This window comes from Zingiber officinale, chromosome 11A (genome assembly GCF_018446385.1).
Source record: "Zingiber officinale cultivar Zhangliang chromosome 11A, Zo_v1.1, whole genome shotgun sequence".
Classification (NCBI taxonomy): Eukaryota; Viridiplantae; Streptophyta; class Magnoliopsida; order Zingiberales; family Zingiberaceae; genus Zingiber; species Zingiber officinale.
In genome coordinates this window covers 64,126,563-64,141,295 of record NC_056006.1, presented here as the reverse complement: position 1 = coordinate 64,141,295, position 14,733 = coordinate 64,126,563, and the positions used below count along the sequence as shown (strand labels likewise).

General features: G+C 36.7%; 1 protein-coding gene across 1 annotated transcript in view; it reads left to right on the top strand.

Moving 5' to 3' along the window:
* Positions 1-4,409, top strand: part of LOC122031764 (MND1-interacting protein 1-like) — a 5,587-nt gene extending 1,178 nt beyond the window's left edge. The window contains exons 1-2 of the mRNA XM_042590893.1: positions 1-565; positions 3,636-4,409. The exon at positions 1-565 is cut by the window's left edge and continues 1,178 nt beyond it. Coding sequence (XP_042446827.1) covers positions 1-565; positions 3,636-4,145 — 1,075 coding nt within the window. The 3' untranslated portion in view covers positions 4,146-4,409. The remainder of the gene's footprint in view (positions 566-3,635) is intronic.
* The last annotated feature ends 10,324 nt before the right edge of the window (positions 4,410-14,733 follow it).

The following is a 14,733-nucleotide window of genomic DNA, read 5'->3' as shown; positions in this document are numbered from 1 at the left end:
CTTGGACGGCATGAGGCTAGAAGACAATGGCACCGAGGACCCTAAGAAAGACATGATCATGGATGCCATTCGCCAAATTCGGGAGCTTGAGGTGCAGGTGAAGGACCGGACAGAGTGGGCTCAACAGAAGGCATTGCAGGCCGCTCGCAAGATGAACAATGACCTTACTGAGCTGAGAAATTTGAAGATGGAAAAGGAGGATAACCTGCGGTTGAAGAAGGGAAAGCAGGCATTGGAGGATACCACTATGAAGCGATTGACTGAAATGGAGAACGGACTAAAGAAGGTGAGTGGGCAGGTAGACCGAACAAATTCTGTGGTTCGGCGGCTGGAGACAGACAATGCTGAAATAAGAGCTGAGATTGAAGCTTCCAACTTGAGTGCATCAGAATCTGCAAAGACTTGTGCAGAAGCGGCAAGGAGGGAAAAGAAATGTATTAAAAAGATGATGGCTTGGGAGAAGCAAAGAGAGAAGATGCAAGAGGACATTGCAGAAGAGAAGAAGAAGATCAAGCAGATGCAACATCAATGGGAGCAGGTCAAGGATGCAACAAAGGGATATGAGGTAGGCAGGAAAAAGAATATATTTATTTGTTGTTGTTCCTATTACATTGATAATCTCTTTCTCAATATTGCATGTGCGTGGTTAAATATCATTGTTACTAAGAATATTAATGTTGATGTTTTGAGATCTCAGATCACAAGAGCAAATATTTTTGTGTCGATCAGGGAACAAAATTAATTGCTTCATAGAACAAAAGTAGAAACGGGTTTCCCTCAGACTCAGGACTTCATGCTGCAAAAATAAAATAATAATAACAATAAAAAGTCTCATAATGAACTTTAAACTTGAAATTACTGCATCAAAACAAAAAGCTTGAGCTACTAGTTGCATGAAATTCAGGAACATAGAGCAAGTTCTAACTGCTTGCATTGGAATGATTTTATTGAAAATTTATGGTTAAACTGCATGACTTTCCTGAGAAACTAATTTATGTTGCATGATAAATTTGAAAAACAAAAGGCTTGAGCAACTAGTCACATGAAATTCAGGAACACAGACCAAGTTCTAACTGTTTGTATTAGAATGAATTTATTGAAAACTTATGGTTAAACTTCGTGACATTTCTGAGAAACTAATTTAATTTTGCATTATTTGAAACAAAAAAATCACAAATTGGGGCCTTTAGTTGTTCCATTTGATTCTGTTAGGTTAACATCCTTTAGTTGTTCAGAAGTAATTATCTCTAATTTATGCATAGAATTGTTCATCATATTGTAAACTGAGACAATGTGGTGAGTATAAGTTTTTATCTTAGATAATTTGCATCATTGCATTGTTGGTCTCCTTTGTGGATATATTGACTTCTAACACTTTCAGTCATTATTCTTTATACTATATATTTCATCCTTCTTGTGAGATGTATTGAAAATAGTTATTATTTTAAACTTGTATTAAGAGGACAGATCTAGTATTTTGAATTTGTGTATCTTATTGTGAAAACATGATACAGACAATGGGCTGAGAATATAGTTTAGGATCAGAATTTTGAAATGAATAAAGTATTGGAAGAGATATGATTCGTTGATTGTTTCCTTTGGTAGAGATAGTCATGAAGTCCCCTGGTGTCAACCCATCTCATTGTTTCTAAGTGCGTTGGGTTAGGAATTAGCACAGTTAAGATTGATAAATAGTTATCTGGAAGGAAGTTAGTGACAATTGCCATGCTAGAAACCAGTCAAAATAATTGGTACTACCAAATTTGAGGAAATTCCACCTGTTTGGATGTGAGATTAGTAATCTCCATTCTAAAGAGTGGAGACCATGATAAATAAAAGAAATTTGCGTTAGTTTCCTAGTTCCCAACAGAATGCATTGGAGGAACCAGCTTGGCCTTGGATTCATCAGAAATGTGAGTGCCTCCTTTGTGTTTTCTCTCATGGGTTGCTTCTTATGGAACTTCTTGGGAACCAGGAGCACTCAAAACTCTCAAACACACTCAAGACTCTCAAACTCCATGGGCCTGCTTTACTGCTAGCAATGTACTCATGAAGGGTGACTTAAAGATTAGAACTTAATTGTTTCACAGACTATTAGTTTGTTTGATACTTCAAGATAGATTTTCTATCAACAGATGATTTTCCCAGTCTTGCTCAGCTTACTTATTAGTTTATAGTAGTTTAGTCCAGGATCGAAACATAGAAATCTAGAGATATCTGTGCATCTGTAACTTTGTGTGTTTTTTATTATCTAGAATTACTTGTTCTTCCAGCATAGAAATAAAATTTTCAAATTTTGATGACTCTAATCTCTATCCAAATAGATTAGTATCATGCCATGCTGAAAGAGTTCAGTATCATGTCAAATTAAGCTACTGTAATGAGGGAACCTTATTTGTTAAAAGCATATGGGTATTTATGAATGTTAATTTCTTTTGTTCAATGGGCCATTATTTTGTTTGTCTTTTTCCCCTTGTTTCTAGACTTGGTCCTCCTATGGTCATCCATATTGAGGTGTGAGGTGACATGAAATATTATCGACAAAGCAGCATTGGTGAACAAAATTCTCTGTTCGAAGTGCAAATGAGCAGGTCTTTGGTTAAGACATCATTACTGGCATGAACTAATGTTGGATAATCTTTGTCATAAAATTAACAGACAACCACATTCCAAGCTACTTTGAAGAATCTCAATTATATCAAATTAGCTTCGAGTATACTACAGTTCTAAAGTGTTTTGTGCGACTCAATGAGTTTTTTTTTTCCTATAGACTATATACCAAGTTACATGACCACATCACCACAATGTTGTATGCATGTGCCTTAATGAGACCATACCCCTGACCTAGTGGCTCACACCTGTGGATGTAATAATCATCCAAGCTATTAGGCACATGCTAGATAGTTTTATGTTAGTGTTTATACTTTGCTATCACTAAGAATCATGTGCTAGCAAAGTGATTGATATTTGTTCATAGAGTATGAACATCGGAACATTTGCCCTCATATGTGAGTGATGTCATGCTGTATATGTTTCTCAAGCACTCCACCATCGATTATGCCTGCTCACTCTACTTTGATCAGTTTTCTATGGTATAAACAAGTTCAATTGTGCAGCATGGTTTAGGGGTGATGAAACCTGTCTAGTATTTCATTGTCAGTGTATTTCAGGGAAAAATACGTGTTGTGTTTGTAGACAGGATCAAGAATCATGTTAGGAAAATCATCAAATAATGAAAAATTCTTCTAGCAAAAAATTAGATAGTTGCAGCAGTACCTGACTCCATTGACATGAACTTTGGTTTTAGTCAACTTTAGTTATCTGATATACACAAAAACTTACCTTTTAATGATTAAGGCATAATTGGGTGGCTCGTGTTCGTTATATTTCTGTCAGTTAATGCAATTTAACATCCATGATCATTATTTTCCCTTTTAAAATGGTCAGTCCAATTTGTTTTCTCTTCTTTGCTTTCATGTTTTTGGGTTCCATTTTGGTCTTTTCATTTAGCATTAGGTGAGCACATCAAAAACATCAATTATGTTTGGACAAATGAAATCATAAACATAGACCTAGATGTCCTATTTTATTTGGTGCTCACACTTTTGACATTTCAAGTAAATTTTAACGTCCAGGTGAAGTGGAAACAAGAGATAAAGGCCAAAGAAGAAACAATCACATTGGTTGACGATGAACGTAAAGCTAAAGAAGCATCTAGGGTCAATGCCAGCCGAAGACAAGAGGCACTGCGGCGAAAGATTGAAATAGATTTTCAGCGCCACAAGGACGATAGTCAGAGGCTCACAGAGGAACTTGCTCGTCTCCAGACTGCTGGATTGAATCTGCTCATTTCTCCATCGGCCAATGCCATAAAAACAACAGTTACAGATGCTAAATCTGTTAAAGAGCCCAATGCCAAGCCACCCACTGGATTTGGTAAACCACAAGACTCTCCCAAGAAACTAAATCGCAACAGGGTGTGTGTCATCTGTAAGAAGGAGAAGAACTCAGTCGTCCTTTTGCCTTGTTCCCATCAGGTTCTTTGTGCAAATTGCAACGAGATGCACGAGAAGTTGAATGGTTGTTGTCCTGGTTGCGATGCCAGTATCGAGGAGAGGGTACTGATTTATGGTGCAAGCTCCTAGATCTAATCTTGTGCTTCTAATCAACATCAATGGCTTTATGCATATATAGACCCTTGGTTATTTGGGTTTTCAAATGGCTTTTGTGCCTTGCTACATGCTGAATAAGATCCCCAAACCTTGATAAATGAACAGGTAAATAAAGAAAAATGTACTGCAATATGAGGCAGTTTTGGTGGCTTAATAGATGTGCTATTTGGAGTGTTCTATACTATTTGAGAGAAGAAAATGAAATTTGTGCATTCTTATAATGCATTTTCAATGATAGTTGAGAATGTTTTCAGGTGTGCAAATGGATAATGAATTCCTTTTCGATCGGGTACTTTCTAGGAACATTTAAATCCAAGGGTTCTTATTTCAGTAACAGCGATGAAGGGCAATGAGAAAATGACCATTTCAGGAATTAGAATTATATTTTATTTTTGATTGAACATAAACAATTAGTGTTTAGAATCTTTAGATTTTAATGATTACCCGCTGGGCATCTTTTGTTTTGATTTGTTTTTTCCTTTGTTTTCAGCAATTACTTAATATATTAGTTTATTTAAGCTATTGATTGCATTATTTTGATTATATCTAATTAACTAATTGCATCACTTTGACTCTTTCTCCTGAAGTTAATGCGGGCTAAATGATGAGCACTTCCTCTACTTGTGTTACGTTGTGTCGTCTACATTTTCATAATAATACTAAAAATTCAAAAAAAAAAATATTAGATTAAATAAGTTAAACTTATACTTAATGCATTAATATGTAAGGTTTGAAATCACTTATTTAATTGAGAGAATTTATTGGATTAAATTATAATTTAATTAGAATATGGATTTATTGAATTAAGGAGATTTATTAGATCAATTATAATTTAATTTGATTTTGAATTTATTTAATTAAGAATATTTATTGGGGTAATTGTAATTGTTCACTTGATTTAATTAAGAATTTATTTACATAAATAGATTTAATTATAGAAAATTTGAATTAGTTAATTATATTAAAAAATAGAATAATACAAATATATAAAGACTTAGTATTTATATAATTTATGTGTATAAATTATCCATCTAATCAACTTGGAAATGAAAAATAAATATTATATATATTATATATAAAATACAAATTATAGAGTATAAATTTAATGTAACATGTATATAATAATTAAGAGACTATAATTTGTGAATTATAAACGGATAAAACTTAGTATATAGGAATTATAGGAAGGGATAAAACTTTATATGTATATACAAATTTATATAAAGTACTAGGATATAAAGACATAGTACTAGGATATAAATATATAAAGACATAGTATTTATATGTATATAAATTTTTATAGATTATTCATCTAATTAGTATAGAAATAAAATAAAAATAATATATTATATAATATAAAATGTATAATATATGTTATAAAGTATAAATAAAATTAAATAAGGAAGATATAAGATATAGAACGTGTAATAAGCTAATTAAGAAATTATAGTATTACAAATTATATATATCATGAATAAAATTTATATGATAAAATATATATAGAATTATATAACTATGGAGATAGGTTTCTATTTAAACTTAGTATTAAGTTTTATAAAAATAATATATAGGACTTATCATTTATAAAATTGGTAGAAATTAGAAATTGAGACCAAGTTCTAAGTTCCCTCTTTTATTTAAACCCTCACCTAGAACTCCACCTTGTCTTCTTGTTTTCGCCGGCCCTAAATCCTCACCTGACCCAACTCCACCGGTTCTAGAGGTCCAAGACAAGACAACTAAAGAAGGGGTTGCTAGCTAAGATTTAAAGGCATGTTCTCAACCATATTATTTGTTTTATTTAGCTTTTATGTCTTGTGAAGTTTCGGATTTTATAGTTTGTTAGGTTTGATTCTGTTGCGGTGTAAATTAGCCTCAATGAGTGAACGAATTTTACTTCGGTGTCTTTTGTTGAAATATAGGAAATTTAGTTAGCTTTCATTACCAATTTATAGAACTCTTTTCGGATCAAAGATGAATTTCATATGATTTTTATACCACTAATTGATGAACCTGGAATTATGCCATGACCCTGCTGCTTTTGGTTTTGTTGTCGTATAAATTAGCCTTAATAGGTGAACGAATTTCACTTTGGTGTCTTCCGTTGAAATGTAGAAAATTTAGTTAGATTTCATTATCATTTTACGGAACCCTTTTTGGATCAAAGATAAATTTTATATGATTTTTTATACCATTGACTGATAAATCTAGAATTATGTCGTGACCTGCTGCTTTTCGTTCTGTTGTGATGTAAATTAACCTCAATGTGTGAATGAATTTCACTTCAGTATCTTCTGTTGAAATGTAAAAAATTTAGTTAGCTTTCATTACCAATTTACGGAACCCATTTCGGATCAAAGATGAATTTCATATGATTTTTATACCACTGGCTGACGAATCTGGAATTATGTCGTGACCCTGCTACTTTTGGTTCTGTTGTGGTGTAAATTATCCTTAATGGGTGAATGAATTTCACTTTGGTGTCTTCTGTTGAAATGTAAGAAATTTAGTTAGATTTCATTACCAATTTACGGAACCCTTTTCAGATCAAAGATGAATTTCATATGATTTTTATATCACTGACCAACGAATCTTGAATTATGTTCTGACCTTGCTACTTTTGGTTTTGTTGTGGTGAGTTTCAAATTCTGTTTTAAGAGTTATGAATATGAATGTTGTATTACAATTTGGCCATGCTTCTAGTTGTCTTCCCTTAGAAGATCCATGCTTAATTCTAAATATTAAACTTGTAAATTTCAGATTTATGGGAGTAGTTCTAAATTCTGTTTAGGGGGTCTTATTCATCATGATGTTGTGCTACTGTTGTTTCATGTTTTCCCACATCTTGTTTTATTTTAGTTCTTCAAGTTTATGTATGTTTAGGTGTTGGAACTTTCGGACCACAAAAACCGCTTTTTCCGTTACGGAAACCCCGAAGTTTTGTCACGGATCCGTGCGAAGATATATAAAATTTTACATGTACATGTTTGTTAGCCTAGATCTACCTTAGATCTACATGGAAAGAGATATACCTTTGAAGCGAAGCCCTTCGCAAATCGCGCTAATCCAAGGTCCGTCGGATCTCAAGTGTGTTCAAGTGTACACACCTCTATAAGTATCCACACGAACAAGAGATGGAGAAGAAACCTTAGAGTGTGCTAGTACCCCAAGGACTCTTGGCAATGGAGGAAGAGAGGGAGAGAAGAAGAGAGGATGAAGAAGATGACTTGAATGAAAAATCAATTCATTCCCACACTAAAAGTGGCCGGCCACTTCAATGAGGTTTAATACCTCCATGGAATACCAAGAGTCAAGACTCTTGGTTTCCCTCATGAGGTGGCATACCATGAAGTTGCCTTAATGATGTGGCACATCATCATTGGCCGGCCATATGCCATGTCACAATGACATGACATTTGGTCAAGTCAAGGTCAAGTCAAACTTGACTCTTCATCTTCCCTCTCATGTCAAGTCAAACTTGACTTAAAAACCCCATGGTTAATCAAATCTAACCATAGATTCAAGTCAATTTGATTTAATGAATCTCTATTCATTAAACTAAATTGATTCAATGAGTCATAATCTAAATTAGACTCATTCAACACATGAATCAAGTTGAGTCCAACTCAATTAGTCTAATTTGGATTACTCTTAATCCAATTTGGTTCATCACATGAACCTAATCCTCTTGGTTCATCATATGAACCTATTCTCCATCTAATTGCCCTTTGTGTGTGACCCTATATGTTCTTGTAATGTTGGCAATACTCCTAAACCCATTTAGAAGCATAAGTAATGAGCGGTATCTAGCAACATATCATTACTACCCAATTTACAAGAATGTTGAGATTCAACATCACCTTGTGACTACTAATTGTGACCCTTCACAATATATGATGATGTCCTTCTATCCTTGACATCTAGATTGATTAAATTAAGACATAGACCGTGTCATCCTCTAATCAATCTATATCTTTAACTCCAAGTAGACTCACTCTAAACAAATGAGCTCAATATCTCATATTGACTCATTTGGGCATGACCATGCACTTAGTGGTCTCACTCTATCAAGAATGATGATGTCACTCCCGTCATATAGGAGGGATAGATCCCATCTACATCACTCACATCCCTCCGCATAATTTGTTATATACCCAGTAATCGCCTTCGTTTGACGAAGCCAAAGTATGTAACTCCTTATGTAGGGAACCATGGTGACTTCAGGTCTAAGGACTGATAGTCATACTAATAGTCACATGAGAAAGTATATGACACTCATATAACGATCCATGATAATTTCTCATGGCGGGTCATTCAGTATACATTCTCCAATGCATACCCATGTGTCAACTTGATATCTCTATATCCATGACTTGTGAGATCAAGTCAACGAGTTGACCTACATACTAGTCTCGTCGCATTAACATTGTCCCTGAATGTTAATACTTGAATAGGAATGATTAAGAGTAGTGTTCTCTATATCATCTCACTATCGATTCAACCAATCGATTGATATAGATAAGAATCTTCTCCTCAAGGACACTATTATACTTAGTTATTTGGCACCAATACAAGTAAGTATAATAACCATATAGAAATGCCTTTATAAGTATATAGGAATATGATACATCGAGTCCATACAACAATCATCATATGATTGGCTCTAGGGCTCTAGCTAACAATCTCCCACTAGTACTAGTGCCAATCAGTGTAGGGTCTAATACCCAATGACCTAGTGTGACCATCATGCATTCTCTGTGCCAAATCCTTGGTCAAGGGATCAGCGACGTTAGCCTCTGTGAACTCTTCCAACTCACAGCACCACCATTCAAACAAAATATGAACCCAGACTGCGATCTATAATCATCCTGGTCAGTTTGGAAGCTGGCATCACTGTAACCCTTTACAGCTAGCTCAACATCGCCTCCAAATATCAAGAAATAGTCTTTAGTCCTTCTCAAGTACTTAAGAATATTCTTGACCACTATCCAGTGATGCTCACCTGGATATGACTGGTATTTGCTCGTCATGCTCAAGGCATACGAAACATCAGGAAGAGTACAAAGCATGGTGTACATGATAGATCCGATGGCTGAAGCATAAGGGATCTTATCCATGCGGTCTCTCTTCTCTCTAGAAGAGGGACTTTGAGTGTTCGAAAGACTCACACCATGTGACATCGGCAGAAATCTTTTCTTGGAATTCTGCATGGCAAACCGTAGTAATACCTTGTCAACATATATATTCTGACTTAGGCCAAGCAATCTCTTAGATCTATCTCTATAGATCTTTATGCCTAGAATGCAAGCTGCTTCACCTAAGTCCTTCATTGAGAAACAATTTCCCAGCCAAGTCTTGACAGACTACAGCAAAGGAATGTCATTCCCAATGAGTAGTATGACATCCACATACAATACAAGGAAGACAACTGTGTTCTCAACAACCTTCTTGTAGACACAGGGTTCATCTTCATTCTTGATGAAACCAAACTTTTTGATCGCATCATCGAATCGAAGATTCCAGCTCCGAGAAGCTTGCTTTAGTCCATAAATGGACTTATGCAGCTTGCATACTCTGCCAGTATGCTGTGGATCTACAACACCCTCAGGTTGTGTCATGTACACATCCTCGAGCAAGTTTCCATTCAGAAACGCGGTTTTGACATCCATCTGCTAGATCTCATAATCGTTGTATGCTGCAATAGCAAGCATGGTCCGAATGGACTTAAACATCGCTACTGGAGAAAAGGTTTTATCATAGTCAATACCATAAATTTGCTCGAAACCTTTAGCTACCAGACTACCTTTATAAATAAGTCCATCCATGTCAGTCTTTCTCGTAAAGACCCACTTACACCCAATGGGTTTGACCCCTTCAGGTGGATCAACCAAAGTCCATACTTGGTTGGTGTACATGGATTCCATCTCAGATCTCATGGCTTTTAGTCATTTCTCAGAATCTGGTCTCATCACAGCTTCCTGATAGGAGTTAGGCTCATTCTCAACGAGCAAAATGTCATCATGGTCAGACAAGAGAAGTGAGTATCTCTCAGGCTAACGACGTACCCTATCAGACCTGCGAAGAGGTAGGTCTACTTGAACTGGTTGTTGTTCCTCAACTCCTTTTGGAACAACATCATCTACAACACTTTGTGGTTCCAGTTCAATGTCCATCAAGGCTTCAGTGCAATGGTCCATATCTTGAACTTCTTCAAGATCGAACGTACTCCCACTAGTTTTTCTAGAAACAAAATCCCTTTCTAGAAATACCCCAGTCTTAGCCACAACTACCTTGTGTTAATTGTGAATGTAAAAGTAATATCCCTTCGTTTCCTTGGGATATCCTATAAAATAGCACTTATCGGATTTGGGTCCCAGTTTGTCCGAGACTTGACGTCGAACGTAAGCCTCACAACCCCAAATCCTCATAAAAGACACCTGGACATCTTTCCCAGTCTATATCCTATATGGTGTCGTTATCACAGCCTTGGATGGAACACTGTTAAGTATGAAGGTTGCTGTGTCTAGAGCACATATTTAATAGGGTACGATTTCTCCTTTCGGATACACCATTCCACTGTGGTGTTCCAGGAGGAGTGAATTGGGATAGAATCCCACACTCATCTAGATAATCACAAAACTCATGGCTAAGGTATTCTCCACCTCGATCTGATCGAAGTATCTTAATACTCTTGCCTAGCTGGTTTTGTACTTCATTCTTGAATGCTTTGAACTTTTCAAAGGATTCTGACTTATGTGTCATCAAATACACATAACCATATCTACTGAGGTCATCCACCTCTAGCAGCGACATTGAAAGGGCCACATATATCACTATGTATAAGTCCTAACAAGTCAGTCGCTCTTTCGCTGTGTCCACTAAAGGGAGTCTTGGTCATCTTGCCCAGTAGGCATGACTCGCATGTCTCATATGATTCAAAATCAAATGAGTCCAGCAAACCATCTTTATGGAGCTAGGATAAGCGTTTGTCATTTATATGACCTAAGCGACAATGCCAGAGATAGGTTTGGTTCATTTCATTTGATTTGAACCTTTTGGTATTTATGTTATAGATGGGGTTCTCTAAGTCTAGAATATAGAGTCCGTTCATCAGAGGTGCACTACAATAGAACATATCATTTAAATAGACGGAACAACATTTATTCTTTATGATAAACAAAAAGCCTTTCTTGTCCAAACAAGAAACTGAAATAATGTTCTTAGTAAGAGCATGCACATAACAACATTCATCTAATTCTAGTACAAGCCCAGAGGGAAGTGATAGATAGTAAGTTCCTACAGCAACAGCAGCTACCCGTGCTCCATTGCCTACTCGTAGGTCCACCTCGCCCTTCGTCAATGCCCTGCTACTTCTCGGCGCCTGCACATTAGTACAAATGTGAGAAGCACATCCGGTATCCAATACCCATGATGAAGAAATAGATAGATTGACTTCTATAACATATATACATGAAGTAGAAGTCTCACTTTTCTTCTTCTTAAGATCTTCCAGGTACACTTTGCAGTTTCTCTTCCAGTGCCCGGTCTGACCGCAGTGGAAGCAAACAACATCCTTGGCAAACCCTCCTTTAGGTTTCAGTACCTTGCCTTTGCCCTTGGCTTGGGACTTTTCCTTACCTTTAGGCTTGCCCTTGCCTTTATGCCTTTGCACCATCAAAATGGAGTTGGACTTTACCTTCTTAAGGTTAAGCTCAGCAGTTCATAACATGCTTAGTAGTTCAGGCAGTGGCTTGTCAATTTCGTTCATGTTGTAATTCATGACAAATTGACTGTAGCTCTCTAGCAAGGATTGCAAGATCAAGTCTGTGGCCAGCTCTTGGCCAAGTGAGAATCCCAACCTCTGTAGGTTTTCTGTGTACCCAATCATCTTGAGCACATATGGACCTACGGGAGTCCCATCTTGCATCTTGCACTGAAACAGTGCCTTGGAGATCTCGAATCTCTCATGCCTCGCTTGTCCTTGATATAGTTGACGAAGATGTTCAACCATATCATAAGCACCCATCAACTCGTGTTGCTTCTGAAGTTCAGAATTCATGGTTGCGAGCATGAGGTATTATGACACATCTAATGTGTCGTCTTGATGCTTCTTATAAGCATCTCGATCAGCTCGCGTGGCAATGGCAGGAGGTGCCTCGGGAATGGGCTGCTCCAGGACGTACATTCCTGTACCAGCCCAGGAAATTAGCTCCATTGAGCTTGTCCTTATCAAGGACAGAACGCAGAGAAAAGGTGTTCGTGTTTGTCGACATGGCAATCTACAGCAGAAAAATGCAGAAAATAAATATCATATTCCACTAATAATTTAATTAGGTCTTTAATTAAATGATGCTCCCACTGAATTATAGAATTTTTGTAGAATCAAGTCATGGATGTGGTCAAACCACACTTACTAGATTCTAACCGATTTAGTTATAATTCTTGCGGGACAAGATCCACATCATACTACACCTTGAGTTAGCATTGGCTAAATCGCCCAAGACTTAGTATGATCGGTAGATAACTAATTATCAATTACATCTCTATGCAACTCTTGTTTATAGGATCAAAAATCTCATTTACATTAAAACTTGAGTTAGTTTTGGCTAAATCACCCAAGATTTAGTATAAATGTGATTTTTATCCTATCGTCCAACCGTTGGAAAATGCCTATAGTTATACCCGATCCAATTGAGTTAACTAGTTATACTCAATCTAATTGAGTTTGTACTCACCCAAGGCTTGATAGGCGGGACCAAGATTGTCCCTCCGCACCCTACCAAGATAATATGCATTGCTCTGTTTTGGCAGATTCAACAACAACAAATGATCGAGGTAGTGATGGGTATCAAGACTTGGTATGTATATCGAGTTGACTTGATTAAGATCTAATTTAATCGTGGATTCGTATCTTATACGCATCAAGGCACTAATTATCCTACTCTAGCATGCATCACATACACACAAGCAATGAATAATTAAATTTTGATTAGGTCATGACCCTACTACAATATTATCAAGCCAATGAGAAGATCGGATGATCAACCTAGGGTCAACAGCTTCTCCAAGCTCCTCCCTTTGACCATCATGTGTTGCTCGCACCCTCCTCGTCGTTCCTTCTCGAGTGGACCTTCTACCGCTCCATTTTTCTTTTGTACATTACAGATATGAAACTCGAGTTACATTCGAGTCTAAAAAACTATTTACAACAGGAAATAAAAATGACGGAGGTATGACACGCAGGTTGCATAATATATACAACACGCACATCACACAAAATGGCGCGCAGATCATATTATGAATTACAACACAGAATTGCCAATCATATTGGGTCTTTTGGGCCATGACCATCACAAAATCATACATAATTCTAAATTATGTATTATATATAAATTTCTGTAATTTTACTACTGTTTTTATAATTTTATGAGTTACAATTTCCCGGCGGTCTGTTTAGCGATTTTCGAGCGCGATCGCGGGACAATGCCCCTTGCGGGGTTAGGGGCAACGCTCCTTCTCGGGAAATGAGTCTCACGAGTGTCCTAATATGATCTTACAACACCTTAAGCCGCTGTCCCAAAACAATTTGGGTGGGACCCAGCCGTTTCGGAAAGTTGTTCTTGGTAGTTGAAGCCTACAAGTGTCCTAGCACTTGTTGTTTCGCCTCTACAAGAAAAATACCCATAAAATCTATAAAAATAATAAAGTTACAGAAACTTACAGATCTGATATTTTTCATAAAAATACAAACAAAATATGTACACGCTTTGCACGTGGCTCAGATACTACTGTTGGGACTTTCGGGCCACAAAAATCGCTTTTTGCGTTGCGAAAACCCCGAAGTCTTGCCACAGATCCGTGCGAAGATATATAAAATTTTACATGTACATGTTTGTTATCCTAGATCTACCTTAGATCTACATGAAAAGGGAAATACCTTTGAAGCGAAGCCCTTCGCAAATCTCGCTCATCCAAGGTCCGTCGGATCTCAAGTGTGTTCAAGTATACACACCTCTAGAAGTATCCACACGAACAAGAGATGGAGAAGAAGCCTTAGATTGTGCTAGCACCCCAAGGATTCTCGGCAATGGAGGAAGAGAGGGAGAGAAGAAGAGAGGATGAAGAAGATGACTTGAATGAAAAATCAATTCATTCCCACACTAAAAGTGGCCGCCCACTTCAATGAGGTTTAATACCTCCATGGAATACCAAGAGTCAAGACTCTTGGTTTCCCTCATGAGGTGGCATACCATGAAGTTGCCTTGATGATGTGGCACATCATCATTGGCTGGCCCTATGCCAAGTCACAATGACATGACATTTGGTCAAGTCAAGGTCAAGTCAAACTTGACTCTTCATCTTCCCTCTCATGTCAAGTCAAACGTGACTTAAAACCCCCATGGTTGATCAAATCTAACCATAGATTCAAGTCAATTTGATTTAATGAATCTCTATTCATTAAACTAAATTGATTCAATGAGTCATAATCTAAATTAGACTCATTCAACACATGAATCAAGTTGATTCCAACTCAATTAGTCTAATTTGAATTACTCTTAAT